This window comes from Notothenia coriiceps, unplaced genomic scaffold (assembly GCF_000735185.1).
Source record: "Notothenia coriiceps isolate Sejong01 unplaced genomic scaffold, NC01 NC01_scaffold00037504, whole genome shotgun sequence".
Taxonomy (NCBI): domain Eukaryota; kingdom Metazoa; phylum Chordata; class Actinopteri; order Perciformes; family Nototheniidae; genus Notothenia; species Notothenia coriiceps.
Window position 1 is genome coordinate 40,207 of NW_011370205.1, and position 16,313 is coordinate 56,519.

The following is a 16,313-nucleotide window of genomic DNA, read 5'->3' on the forward strand; positions in this document are numbered from 1 at the left end:
ATGTTCAGTCTTCTTGTATTACCTCTGGGCATATTTTTTTTGGAACGTCAGACATTCGTCCCAAGTTTAGAGTTACTGAAGAAGAGTCAACAGTTGCACCTTGGGTTCATGCCTGAACAGTGCAGGATGACACCTCTTGATTTCAAAGTTTGGTGTTCATTACCATTTTAAATATACTACTACGTAACTTTTTTGCTGTTCTATTCTGGTCAAATGATCCATTAAAAATTGTTGAGGCTGATCGGTATTAGAATCGGTTCAGCCTGTTTTGTTTTTGTGCTTTTCGTCTGATGTGTCCGAAACACTGTCAATTTAGGATAGACTTCTCCCCAGAAAATTATGACCCACTAATTCTGATATTTCTAAACATTTTAAATAACATATCCAACATTTCTAACACAAACTAATGTAAGGAGCTATAACATTTAAATTGAATTGACACTTACCCTTTGGTTAATTGTTGGGATGAAGAACTGGCGGTCTTCATGTGCAATCAGGCTGATGGAGAGGCAGCTCAACCCATGGCACTTCTATGTCACTTCTCATGAGACGTCCCTATTTAATAAGAGCAGCCAAAAGCCCCCTGCTGAAGTTTTGAGGGAGGGATTAGAAAGCTTCACCCCTTAATTTCCACTTGGGCCCCCCTTTTCAGGAACCTATAGCACCTTAGGGCCAACGTGCATAGGAGTAAACCTATACCCGGGGGCCAAAGTGGGTTAGGTTGCTCTCAGTGTCTGTAGAAGACTTTATTGCGTACGAGCCCACACTCAAAAATCAGCTGGAAGGTGGCCGGCAACAGACGGCAGAGAAGAGCAGTTCACTTGAAAAAAGTAAGTACATTTACCAAGTACTGCAAAACGCCCTAATATCGTTGGATATTTCATGAAAATGTTGCTCTATACATTTGTTAATGTTGTACATTTGCCAATTTATGCTAATAAGTATATTTGATATACTAATCGGACACTAGTATGTATATATCTGTATCATGAACCTTAACTATAATTGGTAATTAGATAACACTATTTAAATGCAAAGCAAAATGTGTGTTGAATGCTGACAGTATTTTAATTGACTTCAGTGAGGCTAAATATAGGAACCAACATGATGAGATATATTAATGTTATTTATATTTCATTTTCTTGATGGCCATTATTTACTAAGCTTGATGATGGATAATACAACAGGCAAATGTTGGAGAAATATCACAATTAGACCAGCAGTAACTGAGAGTCAAACTATAGAAACATACATATGTGTTTGTAATCATACTACATTTGGTCTTGTACTTTCTTGTTACTGCACATTGCCAGGCTTTGTGAGATATTTTATTTATTTTTTATCCCAAATAAGAAGTTTACGATCAGCCATTAAATGCAGCTAAATGCAGAGATTTGGGACATGGATGTGACAGGTTATTCATAAATCAGTTTCCACGCTTGTCACAGCTGTTTTTTCTCCCAGACAAAAATAGTTTCCCAGCAGCGAACCAAGTGTAACAAACTGCTCAATATGCAAAATACGTCATCAAGTGACAACTCTTTTTTTGTATTAGTTTCAATTGTTAAAGTGGCTATACATAGGATTCAAGAACAAAAGACTGATGTCATTACTATAATGAGATTTAAAGATGTATTAATATACGAATAAAATATGTAAATAAGGGATATTCATACATTTTGTATCTGATCTGATTAAAATCCTTCCTCTCAAGTAAAATCTTGATTGTAGGAAATTAAGAGTACTTAACATATTAAATACATGATTTTACTTTGAATTAAACTTCTTATCAGTCCAAACAATATGATGCTATTTTGTATGACATCATATTGCTATGCTGATGTTAAGGTATATTAAATACTAAATATTGGCTATGAAGTCTGCCACGTGACTAATACGACACTTTTGGGGAAATTATTTATGAATTGATTAAAAATAATTAAGGTGATAATAGATAATTAAAAGGAAAATGTTAAATTAACAGAACAACACGATGATTTATTGACAAATAAGGTGTCCGTTTTTAATCATGGAAGACATTTTTGATTATGTCATTGAAGTAATTCCCTTAAATAAATGTGATAAAGAAAGCATCATCTAATACCAAGATGATTATGACTAATATTACATTTGCAGTCAGCCACTTGCGTCAATTACTTAGTCATGATGGATGAGGTATGTGAGCTACTGCCTGCAAAATTAAGCAAGCCCCCTTGCAGGAATCTACAAACAGAATGTTAAGTATGTTTTGATCACGGGAATCCTTTCATTAATAGCACAGATAAAGTTACCAACTCAGGTATCCGCACACCATATAAGATATAGATCTCACGAAAAGTTTAACACTGATGTAGCACAATCAAGCACACGCCCTAACATCATCTGTCCCTAACCTTATGTTTAATTAGATGGATAAATAAATTGTTTCTCACCACATCTTTACTGTCTTTCAGAGGAAAGGCTTTAATTAAAATGCATCAGCATCTTGTTGTAAAAGCCAGCATACTGCCTTAAGCAACTAGTTAAACAATGATAAGTGATACCCATTACAGATGCAGAACATCCGGATGAGATTTAATGCATGGGAGACAGATGGGGAATTTGATGTGGTCAAGGCATACTAACAGATTCAGACTACATTGAAACTCTAGGAAGTGTCAGCAATGACATGGAGACCCCTGTTATACAACCCAAGAAACCATCAAAGTGAAGACCAGATATAAAGCAAAGGAAAAAGTGTTATCTTATTAATTAAGAATATAGTTTTAAAAGCAAATTGTTTTTGCATCAACAGAGAAGCTGTTGTGAAAATCAAGATGTTTAAAATATGTAGATCTAAGGAGGAGGAGCCGACGGCTCCAGGGCAGGGTAAGTAGTTATCGAATGAAAATAACTGCCAAACAATAAAGTATGTGGAAATGTATTTTTAAAACATGATATGAACTTCAATCAAAGCTGTACTCACAATCTCTTCATTCTTTGTAAATAATGCATCCTTTTATGACAGTGAGAATAAAAGTGAAGTCAATGGTGCCTGGAGTTATGATCACCCAGCATGTGGAAGAACTACCTGAGGGCATGACCAACCCAGATTTCACCCGGAAACCCATTGCTCTAACTATTCAAGAAGGTAAGGTTCTGTGTACCCAGATGCATCAACTGTGTTTGTGTTCCTGTTACTCACTGATAGACATGATCCACACAGCTCATAAGATGGTGGAACAGTGTCCAATATGCATCTGCAGTGTTAGATTGCATATGGTGCTGCTAAAGCCTTGAAAACGATCACTTCCTCTGCTCATGTCACACAAAACCGAACATAATGTTGCTGCTAATCGTTGGCATTTAGCAAGCAGTTACTCCTAATTCTCTTTAAATAAAACTCAAGGTGTTTATTTTAATATAGTTCAGGGAGGTGATATAGGATTACGAGTGGTCCCTTGAGACGTACAGTATGTGGAGACGCTTGCTATCGCCAGGTGTGAACTGACATACTTAGAGTTGTGAGTGTCAGATTTGTTAAAGGGGCCCCTTTATGCTTTTTGGGGGTTTTCCATTCCATGTAGTGTGTTGTATACAGTAGGTTTGTGTGCATGTAAATGGTCTGCAAAGGCTGAATTCCCAAAGTTCCTTGCAGAGGGAGTTTCTCTCCCACTCAAAAATTGAAGGGCTTTTTGAACATTAAAGCATGTGAATGTGAGGCGTGTGGCACAGTGGATAGAGCCTTGGTGTTGGGATCAGGAGGTCACAGGTTCAAATCCTACTGCAGTCAGCATGTCGTTGTGTCCCTGGGCAAGACACTTCACCCCAAACTGTGGGGATTGTCCACAGTATGCAAGTATGTAAGTCGCTTTGGATACAAGCGTCTAACAAGTGACATGTAATATGTCACAGTAGAGGCATAACATAAAAATATGGAACCTGAAAACGAGCATAATAGGGCCCCTTTAATGCCAGGTCTAAACTGTGTACTGTATAAGATATTGCTAATTTCTTGTTGCCATTTCTATAGGAAAATTGGCATTCTTCAGAGCAATTGTTGTGGGCACCCCAACACCAACTGTGACATGGATGAGAAATAATGGGGAAATTACTGAAGAAAGGTACAAAGTCGTGGACGAAGGCGCTGGTGAATATCAACTGCAGGTGAGATCCCTGAACATGTCATGAAAATGTTAGTGATATAACTTACAAGTGTAAGGAAGACTAGCAGAGCAATGAATACATTGGAATGATGAATAAGCTGCCCTTATACTTTATGTGAAAATATTGATCATCATTTATTGATTGTTAGATGCCCGGTGTATCGTCGGACCTAGCTGACACCTACAAGTGTTGTGCCAGAAATGAATATGGAACAGCGTTTGTTACGGTTACGCTCAATGTTATTGAGGGTCAGTTACTTTGTTGCTCTTTTTCCATTATATATTGCATCAAATCAAATTTTAACAATAAATTACATTCGTTTCACTTTACTTTTCCATTATAGTTGGCTTTAAGAAGGCCAGAGCCATGCAAGAATCAAGGACAGGTACATATCTTAAATTTAATCTGTAATAATGCAGAGTTACTTGTTAAAATAAAGTATTCATGATTCTGGTTTTGTTGTAGCTGTCAGAGAGACACCCGAAGACTTCAAAAAGGCCTTAAAAAATAAGTAAGGAGTATATTTAAGAATGAGAAAAAATACTTTCTTTTTCTTTCCTAGCCACATATAATTGTAATAATATTTGTCTATCTCTTTGTAGGGTTGACATGGCCGCAAAAGAAGACAAAAAACCTGAAATCGATGAGAAGTTTTGGGAACTTTTGTTGAGTGCAGAAAAGAAAGATTATGAGTCCATCTGTGCTCAGTATTGTGTCACTGATTTCCGTGGGATGTTAAAGAAACTAAGTGAAAAGAAGATGGAAAGGGAGGAAGAGCAATCAAAGGTATGTTTCAGCTTCATCCACATTGAAATATAATCCTTTGTAACCTTACATGCTGTAGTACAAACTCTAAAAACTTTTCGGTTCTTTTCCTCCTAATAACAACAGGTGGTTGAAAGGCTATGTAACCTAAAGCCCATCGAACTGAAGCCGGGTGGTGGCGCAGAGTTTGAACTTGAAATGTCTCTTAAAGACCCTACCAGCAAAATCTTTTTATTCAAGGTGAGATGTTTGCTCTTTTTGTCAATGGTGAAAATATTTAAAAGCACCCAATGTCATATTGCGTATTCTAAAACAGGGCACATTTCCTAAATGTTTATGACGGCTTACAGGATGGAGTTATGGTACCTTTTGATCTCGACACAGAGATTAAGCATGGACTGAAGCAAGTGGGAAAGAAGTTTGTGTTTAGCATCAATGGTGTTGACCAAGACGATGCAGGACTATACCAAGTGGAAGTGGATGGTATTAAGATTTTCTCGACTGAGTTCAAACGTAAGATGTTACACCAAATGTACTACATTTATAGTAAACAATTGTAAAAAAAAAAGAAGAAAAATGCCATGATAGGTACATGAGTTGTTATTATACTAATAATTATTTTGTTTTTTATCTAGCTCCCCCTGTGGACTTCTTGGTTAAGTTAGAAGACGTGAAAGCAGAGGAAAGAGAGGATGCTATGTTTCAGTGTGTCGTATCTCAACCAATGAAAAGGATCACTTGGTTGGGAAAGACAGTCGCACTGGAGCAGGGGGAAAAATATGACATCCTTGTTTCAGAGGATATGCTGATTCACTCATTGGTGGTAAAGGACTGCCTGGTAGTGGAACAAGGCATTTATGCTGCTGTGACTGGACTTAAATCCTGCAATGCATGGCTTATAGTGGAAGGTACTTTTTTACATATTCTATCTATTTATAACACGAAAATGACCAAATATTGAAAATGTCAAATAAAGCATTAATTGCCTGGTACTCTGTGTTTTTTATTAGCTGACAAAGATCCAGCCACAAAAGGGAAGAAGAAAGTTCGCAAAACAACCAGAGCAGGTGGTGGTAGAGCAGATATTTTGAAGATTGCAGAGGAGCAACAGGCTAAGATAATGCAAGAGAGAGAGGAGCTTATTGCAAGGGCGAGGGCAGAAGCAGCAGCAGCAGCTGAAGCAGCCGTAAGAGCTGCAGCGGAGAAAGCCGAGGCCAAAGCTAGAGCAAGAGCGGAGGCCAAAGCTAAGGCATTGAATGCAGGAGAAGCAACCACTGATGAGGTGGAAGAGATTAATGAAGAGGGCGAAAAGGTGGAAAAAACAGCTAAGCCCAAAAAGGAAGGAGAGGCTCCTGGTGAACTTGAAGAAGAGGAAGAAGGGGAGCCCACTCAAGAGAGAAGAAAGAGAGTGAGAACAGGCCCACTTGTCCCTGACACAGTTATTGGTAAGCATTTGAATATAGTTATTCTATTCCAAGAACTGCTTTGATGTTTATATACATTTCTGTCCTCGGTTAACAATAAGTCTTATTTCCATTTAGATCCAGGAGTATATTTCACTGCCGGAATGTCCAATGTAACAGCAATCATTGGTACGGATGCAGAACTGGTCTGCAAGCTGAGCAGTGAGGACTGTGAAGCATTCTGGTACAAAGATGGGAAAGAGGTGAGAAAGAGTTGATAAAGGAATAGCTTTCACTATAACCCTCGTATTTAAGCTTGTTTACATGTGTGTGTCTGTATTTGGATTTCAGATTACAGCTTCAGATGATATCTGTATTGTTAAAGATGGGAATTTCCGCAAACTAATTATCAAAAACTGCAAAGAAGATGATGCTGGAAAGTACCGCTGTGAAGCAGATGGGCGTAAAACAGAAGCTTCGCTATGTGTTGAAGGTACGGTAATCAGAATTAGTTGGAGGTACTCCATATAAAGCAGCCATTGTGAGAACTAGTAAAACAATAATATTTTCTTAGCTCAGCAATTACAATTTCAGTTAAAATAGGTGTTTCTTCTTCTAGATCCTCCAAGAATTAACCCTGATGACCTTACTGAATTTATTAAACCTGTCGTAATCAAAACTGGGAAAGAAGCTTCTTTCAAGCTGTCCTTTGTTGGCCGTGAACCCATGAAGATCCAGTGGTACAACGAGGGAGAAGAACTGTTTGAAGAATCCCATACCAGAATCGAGAGGTCTTCAACAAATAGCCGCCTGGTGCTTACCAAGTGCCAACGGAAAATCACAGGAGAAATTAAGATTAAGATTAAAAATGAATGTGGAACGACTGAGGCGATCACGCAGCTTGTTGTTCTAGGTAAGGTTTCTCTGATGCATGTTGAGAGCTGAATCTTCATCACTTGTCTGATGGTTGTTAAAGGTCCCATGTCATGGCCATTTCTACTGATCATAATTCCATTGTTGAGGTCTACTAGAATAGATTTACATTGTTCAATGTTCCAAACTCACATTGGTTTCTCATACAGCATCTCTGTAAAGTATGTGTATTCACTCTCTGTCCTAAACGGCTTGTTGGAGCTCCTGCCCCCCCTCCCATGAGCCCACTGTGCTCTGATTGGTCAGCTCGCCCACTCTGTGCTGATGAGTCCACCACCGTTACAGCTGGACATCAGTGTTTATGTGTTAGCAACCAGAAAATGACACCAGTAAGGACAAACAGATGAGAATGCTGCGTGGGGTCTGGGTGCCGTGTTAGCGGGACGCTGCAGGGCTCGCTGCTCCGCCATTTGAGACTCGAGGAGCGGACAATGTGAGCTGGATTACTGGTGTAGTTTCCTGGTAGCTGCGTGGGGTCTGCGAGACAGCGAGACAATGCGAAACTCAGCCTGAGCACACACGTACACTCCGTACAGAGCTCCTTGCAGCACCTCGGCTGAGAAAAGATAAGGCTGAGTAAGTGTGTGTGTGTGTGTGTGTGTGTGTGTGTGTGAAGCTCCGCGGAGCCCCACGGCTGAGAAGAGATAAGGCTGAGTGAGTGCGTGTGTGTGCGTAGCTCAGCAGTGTTACGTCAGTATGCCCCGGAAGAAAAAATGGAAAAAGAGAAATCTCCAACGAGGCGTTCTGGGGCAGCATAGACAGGTCTTTTCTGTGTTAGAGTGTTACTCGCTACAGGGTGTACTTTGAGGGTTTGTAACTTTGCAGACCGTTTACATGCAGAAAAAGCTACATAACACACAAGGGGACGGGTAATAACCAGAAAAGCATGACATGGGACCTTTAACATACGTGGATATGAGTGTTTTTGTGTTTTATTATTTGATCCCACTACAGACAGACCAACACCACCCATGGGACCTGTGGATATCATTGAAAGTAATGCAACTTGTATTGATATCAAATGGAAGAATCCCAAAGATGACGGAGGTTCTCCTGTCACCGACTACATCCTGGAGCGCCAGCAAATTGGCCGTAACAGCAGGAAGAAGTTAGGCAAGATTGGACCAGAGGCTAAATACAGAGATACTGATGTGGATCATGGCAGAAAGTACTGCTACCACATCAGGGCAGAAACTGATCAAGGCATCAGTGACCTGATGGAGACTGATGACATCCAGGCAGGGACAAAGGGTAAGTCTTCTTTCATGCAGACCAAAATGTATTTAAAGTGTCCTGAAAACAGTAGCTGATACAAAGGCATCTTTTAAATGTCTTCATTCTTTTAGCTTACCCTGGACCTCCTTCAATACCTAAAATTGAAAGTGCTTTCAAAGACTGTATCAATCTTGCTTGGTATGCACCTACCAATACCGGAGGAACCGACATTTTGGGATACAACATTGAGAAACGCAAGAAGGGCAGTAATCTGTGGGGCTTTGTCCACCCAGCCGATCAGCCCATCAGAGGTAAGGCTTGTTAGAAATGTTGACTGTGTTCAAAATGTAATGCATTTATTTGTTTGGATACCTATGTTGTGCGAATGTGAAACAGTAGATTGTTATTTTCTACGTTATAGTCTTATCCATACTTGTTGTCACACCAACAGGGAAAACGTATGCATGTAAGGATGTTGTTGAAGGCCTCGAGTATGAGTTCCGTATATCAGCTATCAACATTTCTGGTGCTGGAGAGGCAAGTGCGCCTTCTGAATTTGTGTTTGCAAGAGATCCAAAGGGTGAGTAATAGGTCGATAAAAACTAAATTCTTATTTTCTCAAAGGCTAATTGCTCAATGTTTTAATGCCTTAATGTTTACACTTTCAGAGCCTCCTGGTCAGGTCATTGACCTGAAGGTGACAGACTCCACATACACCACCTTATCACTGGGCTGGACCAAACCCACGGAAGAGGAAGGGGTCCAAGATGAGGCCAAAGGATACTTTGTGGAGCTCAGACCAGCAGAAAACCCAGAATGGAGTCGTTGTAACTCCAGTCCTATCATTGTTACATCCTTTACTATTATCGGTCTGAAGTCTATGGCCATGTACTGGGTGAGAGTTGTAGCCACCAATGAGGGTGGAGACGGTGAGCCTCAAGAGTTAGACAACTACATCATTGCAATGCCTCCTCCAGGTGAGTCAGTGGAAATTGTGCACATATTGAAGTAAAACAATGTGATTCTATTTCTCTCCATGTAATCACTATTCCAACATTTCACATTTTTCACAGTGAGACCACAATTCACCGACAAAAAAATGAAGAACTTCATTGTAATGAAAGCCGGAAATTCTGCTCGAGTCAACTACAACTTTGTGGTACAGTACATTCTATAAATTCCAAAAGAGTATAAAAACATTCAAATTTGACACTTGCCTTCTGCTCTACAAAAAAGTGAAACCCTGTATCCAAGCTATGTATCTGCTGTTGTTCGCAGGCCTCTCCAGTACCAACTATCAAATGGCTAAAGGACGGCCTTCCTGTCGGCAAGAATGTGACATTGAGCAACACAGACAATTCATCGCAGTTAATGATCCCCTCATCAGAGCGGCAGGACACTGGGATCTACACAATCATTGTGAAGAACATGGTTGGTCAGGAGACCTCAAGTGTTGAGATAAGAGTCACAGGTACAATAAAAATAAAGTTAAACTACTGGCAATAAATAAGAGTAAAATGTGCACAGACGGTTTACAGATTTGCAATGTGATGTGCATTGTTTTTTTGAAAGACCTTTCCTAGAGTTGCTGGTTTTTGGAGGAAGTTTAAAAAATATTTCCAGAATTTAAAGTTTAGGCCTATTAAAGTAATGTTAGGGTGCAATTTTAATTTTTAAATCAAGCTTCCTAAAAGAAAGGCATTGACCTTTTGTATTCACTTTGCACTAAAAGGGTGCATAGGGTAACAATAATAAAAATACATATAATAATAATAATAATCATTCCGACCTGTTTCTAGATGACCCCAAGCCCCCGGGCCCCGTGGAGCTGGAAGAGAACGTGTCGGGAACAGTGACAGTCTGCTGGGATCCCTCTCCAGATGAGAAGAAAGACGACAGGCTGCACTACATGATCACCAAGCGGGATTCTGTGAAGTGTACTTGGCAAACTGTGGCAGACCATCTCTTCAATAACAAGTGCACCATCATCAACATCATGCCAGGAACGCAGTACAAGTTCCGGGTCTATACCAAGAATGACATGGGTCTTTCCGAACCCTCTGAGTCACCATTCTGGGAAGTGAAGAAAACAAAAGGTAGGTTTTACCAAAAGTGATGAAGAATTTGGTGTAGAACTGTAAAGAATAGTTCCTTAATCAATTAGGTAATCAACCGGAAATCAAAGGGCAACAATTTTGATAACGGCTTAATCATTTCAGCCATTCATAAAACAAATTGCCAAACATTTGCTGGTTTAGCTTTTCGAATTTAAGGATTTTCAGGTTTTTCTTGCCATTTCTAAATCAAATATATTTGGGTTTGTGACTGTCATTCAGATAAAATAAGATGTCCCTTTAGTCTGTCAAAACTTGTTTGGAAAAATTGACATTTTACAAAAATATTATCATAGACTAATCATTCAATTGATCAACTGCAAAATAATTAAGATTAGTACAATTTAAAAGTAATTGCTATGAAAAATGTTCTGCGAAATACACTAAATGGAAATTAATCAAAAAAGAGACTACCGTAAATAGAATTTAACATTGGAAGGTGTTTTCATCATTTGGCATTACACCATGTAAATTGTTCTTTCCTTCTCTTTTTTTCTTCCAGAAACATTTTCTTTAAACCTTCCTGAATCTAAAACGTGCAGCTTCGACACGCCTCCCTCATTCTCTGTCCCACTTAAAAAGCACAACAGTCCAGAGAGCTACGAGTGCTACATGAGTTGTGCAGTGACAGGGAACCCCCGACCCCATGTTACCTGGTACAGGAATAACATTAGCCTGAACACCAACACTAACTACTTCATATCCAACACATGCGGGGTCTGCTCCATGGTGATACTCAAAGTTGGGCCCAATGACGATGGGGAATACATGGTCACTGCAGAAAACTCAGTGGGCAGAGTGGACTGTTCAACCAAACTTGTTGTTGAAGGTAACACACATTCAAATGTATGTGTTGCATTTAAATTATTCTGCTCAGGCTATATGGTTTAATAATTCCCTACTCTCCTTCTTTTTTTCAGATTAGAGTGATGCAGTGGGCTTGATCTTCGGAGGACGCCCGTTTTATTTGAATAATAGAATTACCAGTAAAGGATTTGCCAATTTTTAAAACCTTTTTGTGAATTAATATATTAATGTGTTTAAATTAACCTTGGAGAAGAAATTAAAAACAAAGAAGGACATCTAAAAGCATGGATTCATACTAGATCTTCTTGTTTTTGAGTGTGAATTTTGCCTGATTTACTTACTGGATGCAAAGAGCACTCTAAAAAGAGACATCCGATTCAACAGTAATGATATGCTTATCTTGCATCCAAACATGTTTATTCATTGACCTATTTTTCGCTGAGCTGCAATTGGAGTTTGTTTTCTCTGCTAAGACAGAAACTATGCTGGTTTCTCTGAAGTAAAAACATCTTGGAAAATTGACAGTATGACAGAATTGGCTTTGACTGAGTTTTTGTATGTCTGTTTGATTCATTAATCGTATTGCCAAAATATAAATAAATTCTTCCTGTTTAGCAGAAACGGTCTTACTTTCCTGTTTTTAGCCTAATTTGTATCATCATTTTTTACTTGCTATATTCCAAGACTAAAAGTCTACACGCACTTCAGTGTGTCTGCGAGGCTGTACAGTATATACTGTAGGCACTGCCGTGTTTTAAGCTAAATTCTAACTTCATCATACTAACACTCAAAATGACCATGTTAATATCATGTTCATTTGCAGATGTGAATACAAAATTAAAAAGTCTACCTAATAATGGAACTCGATGAAAAATGACTGTCTGCGCAGAATTTGAATTCAATCTATTGCTGACACATTTCACGAAGACATTAGGATTCATCCTCAGGGCACCATGAATGTATGCTAATTTTGTGGGAATATATATAAATTGTTAACAAGACATTGCATTACAAATACTGCCTTGTACCAACGGTTGGGAGAAGCACCAAAATGCCATCACCTTATAATTTAATCCTTTTCGACAAATTGTCATAACTTTTAAAGCAAAGGATTTTGAGTTTACAAGAACGGGAGGAGACAGAAGGACAACCTGCCGCCGGCGTCAAGGTATAAGAACAAAAATGTCAACATCATGATGGCAATCTATTAAAAAAGCCAGATTAAATACTTGAATATAGTGCAATGGATAGAACTAAACATCTAGTGCGGGTATCAAAAAAGATGCACACAAAAAACCCTGGCTAGAATATCAAACTTAAACATTTCGATTAATAGGCTCAGGACCTTGCATTGTCTCTCACAGCATTTACTGTTGCCTTCAAGTACAATTCAAACATTCATAATTTAGTAGCACTAAATGCTCCCCTAAATGACATCACAAGTATAAAGTCAACCAGTACCATCATTTTACACAGTTATAAGACATTTGAGATGTTCTGATTGACACATATCAAGTATTTTAACCATGAAAAATGGTTGGCTTTACTAAGCCAATATTTGACTCAATATGTGTATGATGCGTGTTGCAAATACATTCAGTTTACCATGTACAGTACCCTGGCATAATGTGAGGCATTTATTGTCCCTTCCATTATGTAACTTCACAAGGACTGGTTCCACTTGGCCAACTGTCCCATGGCTTTAAATGTTCTTTTACTGTGAGCTCTTGTTTGCAACACTTTACAAACGTATTGCACTTCTATTATGGAAAGTCATAAATGACAAAAATGTCATGGGCATGCCAAGGTGCAACCATGCAGACAACTGTGCATCTTTCTGCGTTAAGTCGTAGGGCACACTAATATCATCAGTGGCCACATGGCATCCTGGTATTTAAGACGTAACTCTTCACTAGGAGTTTATTGTAGTAGGCTTTGACATTTAAAAGCCTTTCACTACATACCACTAATATTTTGCAAATCATTGTTGTGATACTCCTAGGAAAACATTGCACATAGTGGCTGTTGCAATGGAGTAAACATTTGGTTTCCTTTAATCCAACACATTTAAGACATCTTTTTTCTTTGACATCTTAAAACAATGAATACTGAAGGCACTTTTTCACCAATTGGCCACAAAGATTTGTAGCAATTTTAGTGTAGTGTCAATACTATAATAAATAAGGTTGATGCAGTTTACTTTGCTATAAAGTTTAAGTGAAACAAAAGTTGCCAACAGAGGTATGGGGTTATCTTTGTCCAAGTTGCATAGTGTTGTGTTGTGTGATGTCGGGTTGTTTTGTCATTGTGTTGCAGGGAAGAATTCAAAGCTTCTGACTGCAGTGACCTTGCCCAGTAAATGCCTTCAAGAACATCAAGCGTCTCATATCAGCTTCCCATGCCTGAGAAACAGTCATGGTTCCGGGGCCACGCATCACCCACTTTTATTGCACTGGTTGAAATATCAACTCACAAAATCGTGCTCAAACTGAGCATACCTCTGTTATTACTAAGGACACTACGCCCGGTTGTGGTTTAAAGAGGCAGCAACACAGACTCCATGAGGAATCCAAATGAATTCTCACTTGTAAGGTTAAATCCTCAAGGTGGTTTGTGTTTACAACATAAACACACTGCATGTTGAATGATTGGAAAGTATGTTTTCCAGACATTTATATTTCTTTAATTACCCACAAACAAACCAAAACAACTGAGTTTGAAGATCATTTTTTAAGGATGCAGCTTGGAACAAGCAATACCACATTTTTTTGTTTTTGTATAAGTGAATAACTGACTAAAGGTGGTTTGTAATCATAGAAACACTTCCCTACTGCTGTAGCTGTGACTTTTACTCAGAATTAAATCAATGCAGATGACGGCTACGCCGAGCTCAAGAGATTTTGCAACAATGAACATAAATCTTATTACCTGTGAAGCTGAACAGTAAAACAACATAAACCAATAAAGATAGCCTGTGGCAGTGAAGTAACGATAAAAACAACAACAATATTAAGAACTGTGACTTCTTAGAGGAAATTATTTTAAAAGTAAAAGTTCAATTGAATGCAATTTAACCTTTGGTTAATACAGTTGAAAATAGCCACCTTTGTGTCTGATGTGATCAGGATTTTCCACATCTTTACATAAAACCAACAGCCATGTGGTTATTGTATTCGTAATTTGTTTTATATTTCTAAATATATTGCCAAAATGGAGGCAGTAAAACCACAGTGTAGTATCTATACCTGTATAACTACTTAATGTAATTTATATTAGTAAAATAAAGCATTAATTCCAAGATGACCAGATATTTTGTAACATTAAAAGACCAAAGAAAGAAAGAAAAAAAGTATGGGCTGACATCTTGTGAGGATCTCACAATGTTGTTAATGTTATAATATTCATCCAAGACTCTTTTGACACCCAATAAACACATTGTATTTTGAGTTGGTTTCAATAGGAATCATTAGTGCATCCAACCATTTATGAAACATTTTGTTGTTCTCATAATTCCATTAGAGTGTCAGCACAAGCATACTTGGTTGTCAACACTAAGCTCTTGTTCCAAGCACGACAAAACTGGCTGACATGACTAACAGCCAAAAGAAAGACCAAACACAAATGGACAAATAAACCCAACCCCCACATCCCTCTGTAGCTTAGGTTTACCTCGCCTAATTCAGGAAGTTACCTGCAAAAGTTACAAATAGTTAGGCCAAATTATTTGGATATCGAGAAATCTTGAGGATATAAGAAAACAAAGTCAGCTTAAAAATCAATAAGTATACGGGGCAACACAGCATCAATCATGACAAGTATAGGCTTTATTACATTTTTCAGAAGTTAAATTTTTATCATCAGACCACTCGTACTGTAAGGAAGCTCACGCATGTGTCAGAAGATCCAAAAGTCATGGTCATCCCACAGTGCGCCTTGAAAGCCTTGGCTTTCTCCCCCTCCCCTTTGCAAGAGGTTATGATTTATGCCAAAAACTAAAATGCAATCCCTTTCTTGGCAGGCACCCTGTCTGACAACGTATGTGCTTGTCGTAGAGTCATTGGCATTCCTCTTAGGATGTAATAGCTTAAAGACCAGGGAAGCAACACTCCCATAATCAGACCGGGAAGCAGCACCACTCAAGGATCACAGGAGTACTGAGGTAAGGGCATCACTCATCGTTTTACAGCACCACTCTCAGATTGAGGTGTTAAGAATTCAGAATTGGCTACAGTTTTTAAAACTAAACTAATCCTCTGGTTTATCGACTTTTAAATCCAAAGATAACATTGAGGAAATGTGGCCTACTGTAGTGTGTAAGGTGTTGCCTTTAAACATTTGCAGCCCTATTTTAGTAAATTGGTTACCTATTCCAATTGGTACAGTTTCAGCTTTCGTTCATCAGTCATGATTTATGTTATATAAATGCTTGGTCATATTGCTTTCAGATTTTGCAGCATGAACGCTGACTTAAATGTGTGCATTTTGTATGAGTGTTAAGTATAAACTGTGTGCAAATTTAAATCAGATGTCATAAGGTTAAGTTTAGAAATGCAAATATATGCTAATGTACTATTCAAATATCAACAGTGGCTTCTTACAACAGTTTAAATTAACTGCTTAGTTTGGTGTGGTAACTTTTTATCAAGTTGAGAAATGAAAAGGATGCATTCATATTCATAATTCTATATTCACATTCCACCACATATATATATATATATATATATATATATATATATATATATATACTATATACTATATAAGGGGTGAGTAATTGACGAGGAAATGGCCTGTTTATGCGTCCCGGTAGCAGACTGGTAGAGGGAACCCATATATGAAAGCATTACTTCTTGATTCAGTGCATTAATAGGTGTTACACAGTAACCAAAGCAACCAAAGCATAGACATCTAGCTTTGGATATTCTGCGTCACT

General features: G+C 38.4%; 1 protein-coding gene across 1 annotated transcript; it reads left to right on the forward strand.

Moving 5' to 3' along the window:
- The first annotated feature begins 607 nt into the window (after window positions 1–607).
- igfn1.3 (immunoglobulin like and fibronectin type III domain containing 1, tandem duplicate 3) lies at window positions 608–12,004 on the forward strand. The gene is made up of 24 exons (XM_010797177.1): window positions 608–830; window positions 2,795–2,868; window positions 3,008–3,130; window positions 4,013–4,146; window positions 4,295–4,394; window positions 4,490–4,531; window positions 4,612–4,657; window positions 4,749–4,932; window positions 5,038–5,151; window positions 5,262–5,424; window positions 5,547–5,819; window positions 5,922–6,356; window positions 6,453–6,577; window positions 6,666–6,807; window positions 6,934–7,227; window positions 8,202–8,498; window positions 8,594–8,773; window positions 8,914–9,042; window positions 9,131–9,439; window positions 9,536–9,621; window positions 9,741–9,933; window positions 10,262–10,558; window positions 11,079–11,405; window positions 11,497–12,004. Exons 2-24 carry the CDS (start codon window positions 2,817–2,819, stop codon window positions 11,499–11,501), a joined length of 4,050 nt encoding a protein of 1,349 aa, XP_010795479.1. The 5' UTR covers window positions 608–830; window positions 2,795–2,816; the 3' UTR covers window positions 11,502–12,004.
- The last annotated feature ends 4,309 nt before the right edge of the window (window positions 12,005–16,313 follow it).

Coding starts and splice junctions, on each gene's coding strand:
- igfn1.3 (XM_010797177.1), top strand. CDS start 2,817: ATGTTTAAAATATGTAGATCTAAGGAGGAGGAGCCGACGGCTCCAGGG. Junction 4,395..4,489: donor TACGCTCAATGTTATTGAGG/GTCAGTTACTTT, acceptor TTTCCATTATAG/TTGGCTTTAAGAAGGCCAGA. Junction 6,808..6,933: donor AGCTTCGCTATGTGTTGAAG/GTACGGTAATCA, acceptor TTCTTCTTCTAG/ATCCTCCAAGAATTAACCCT.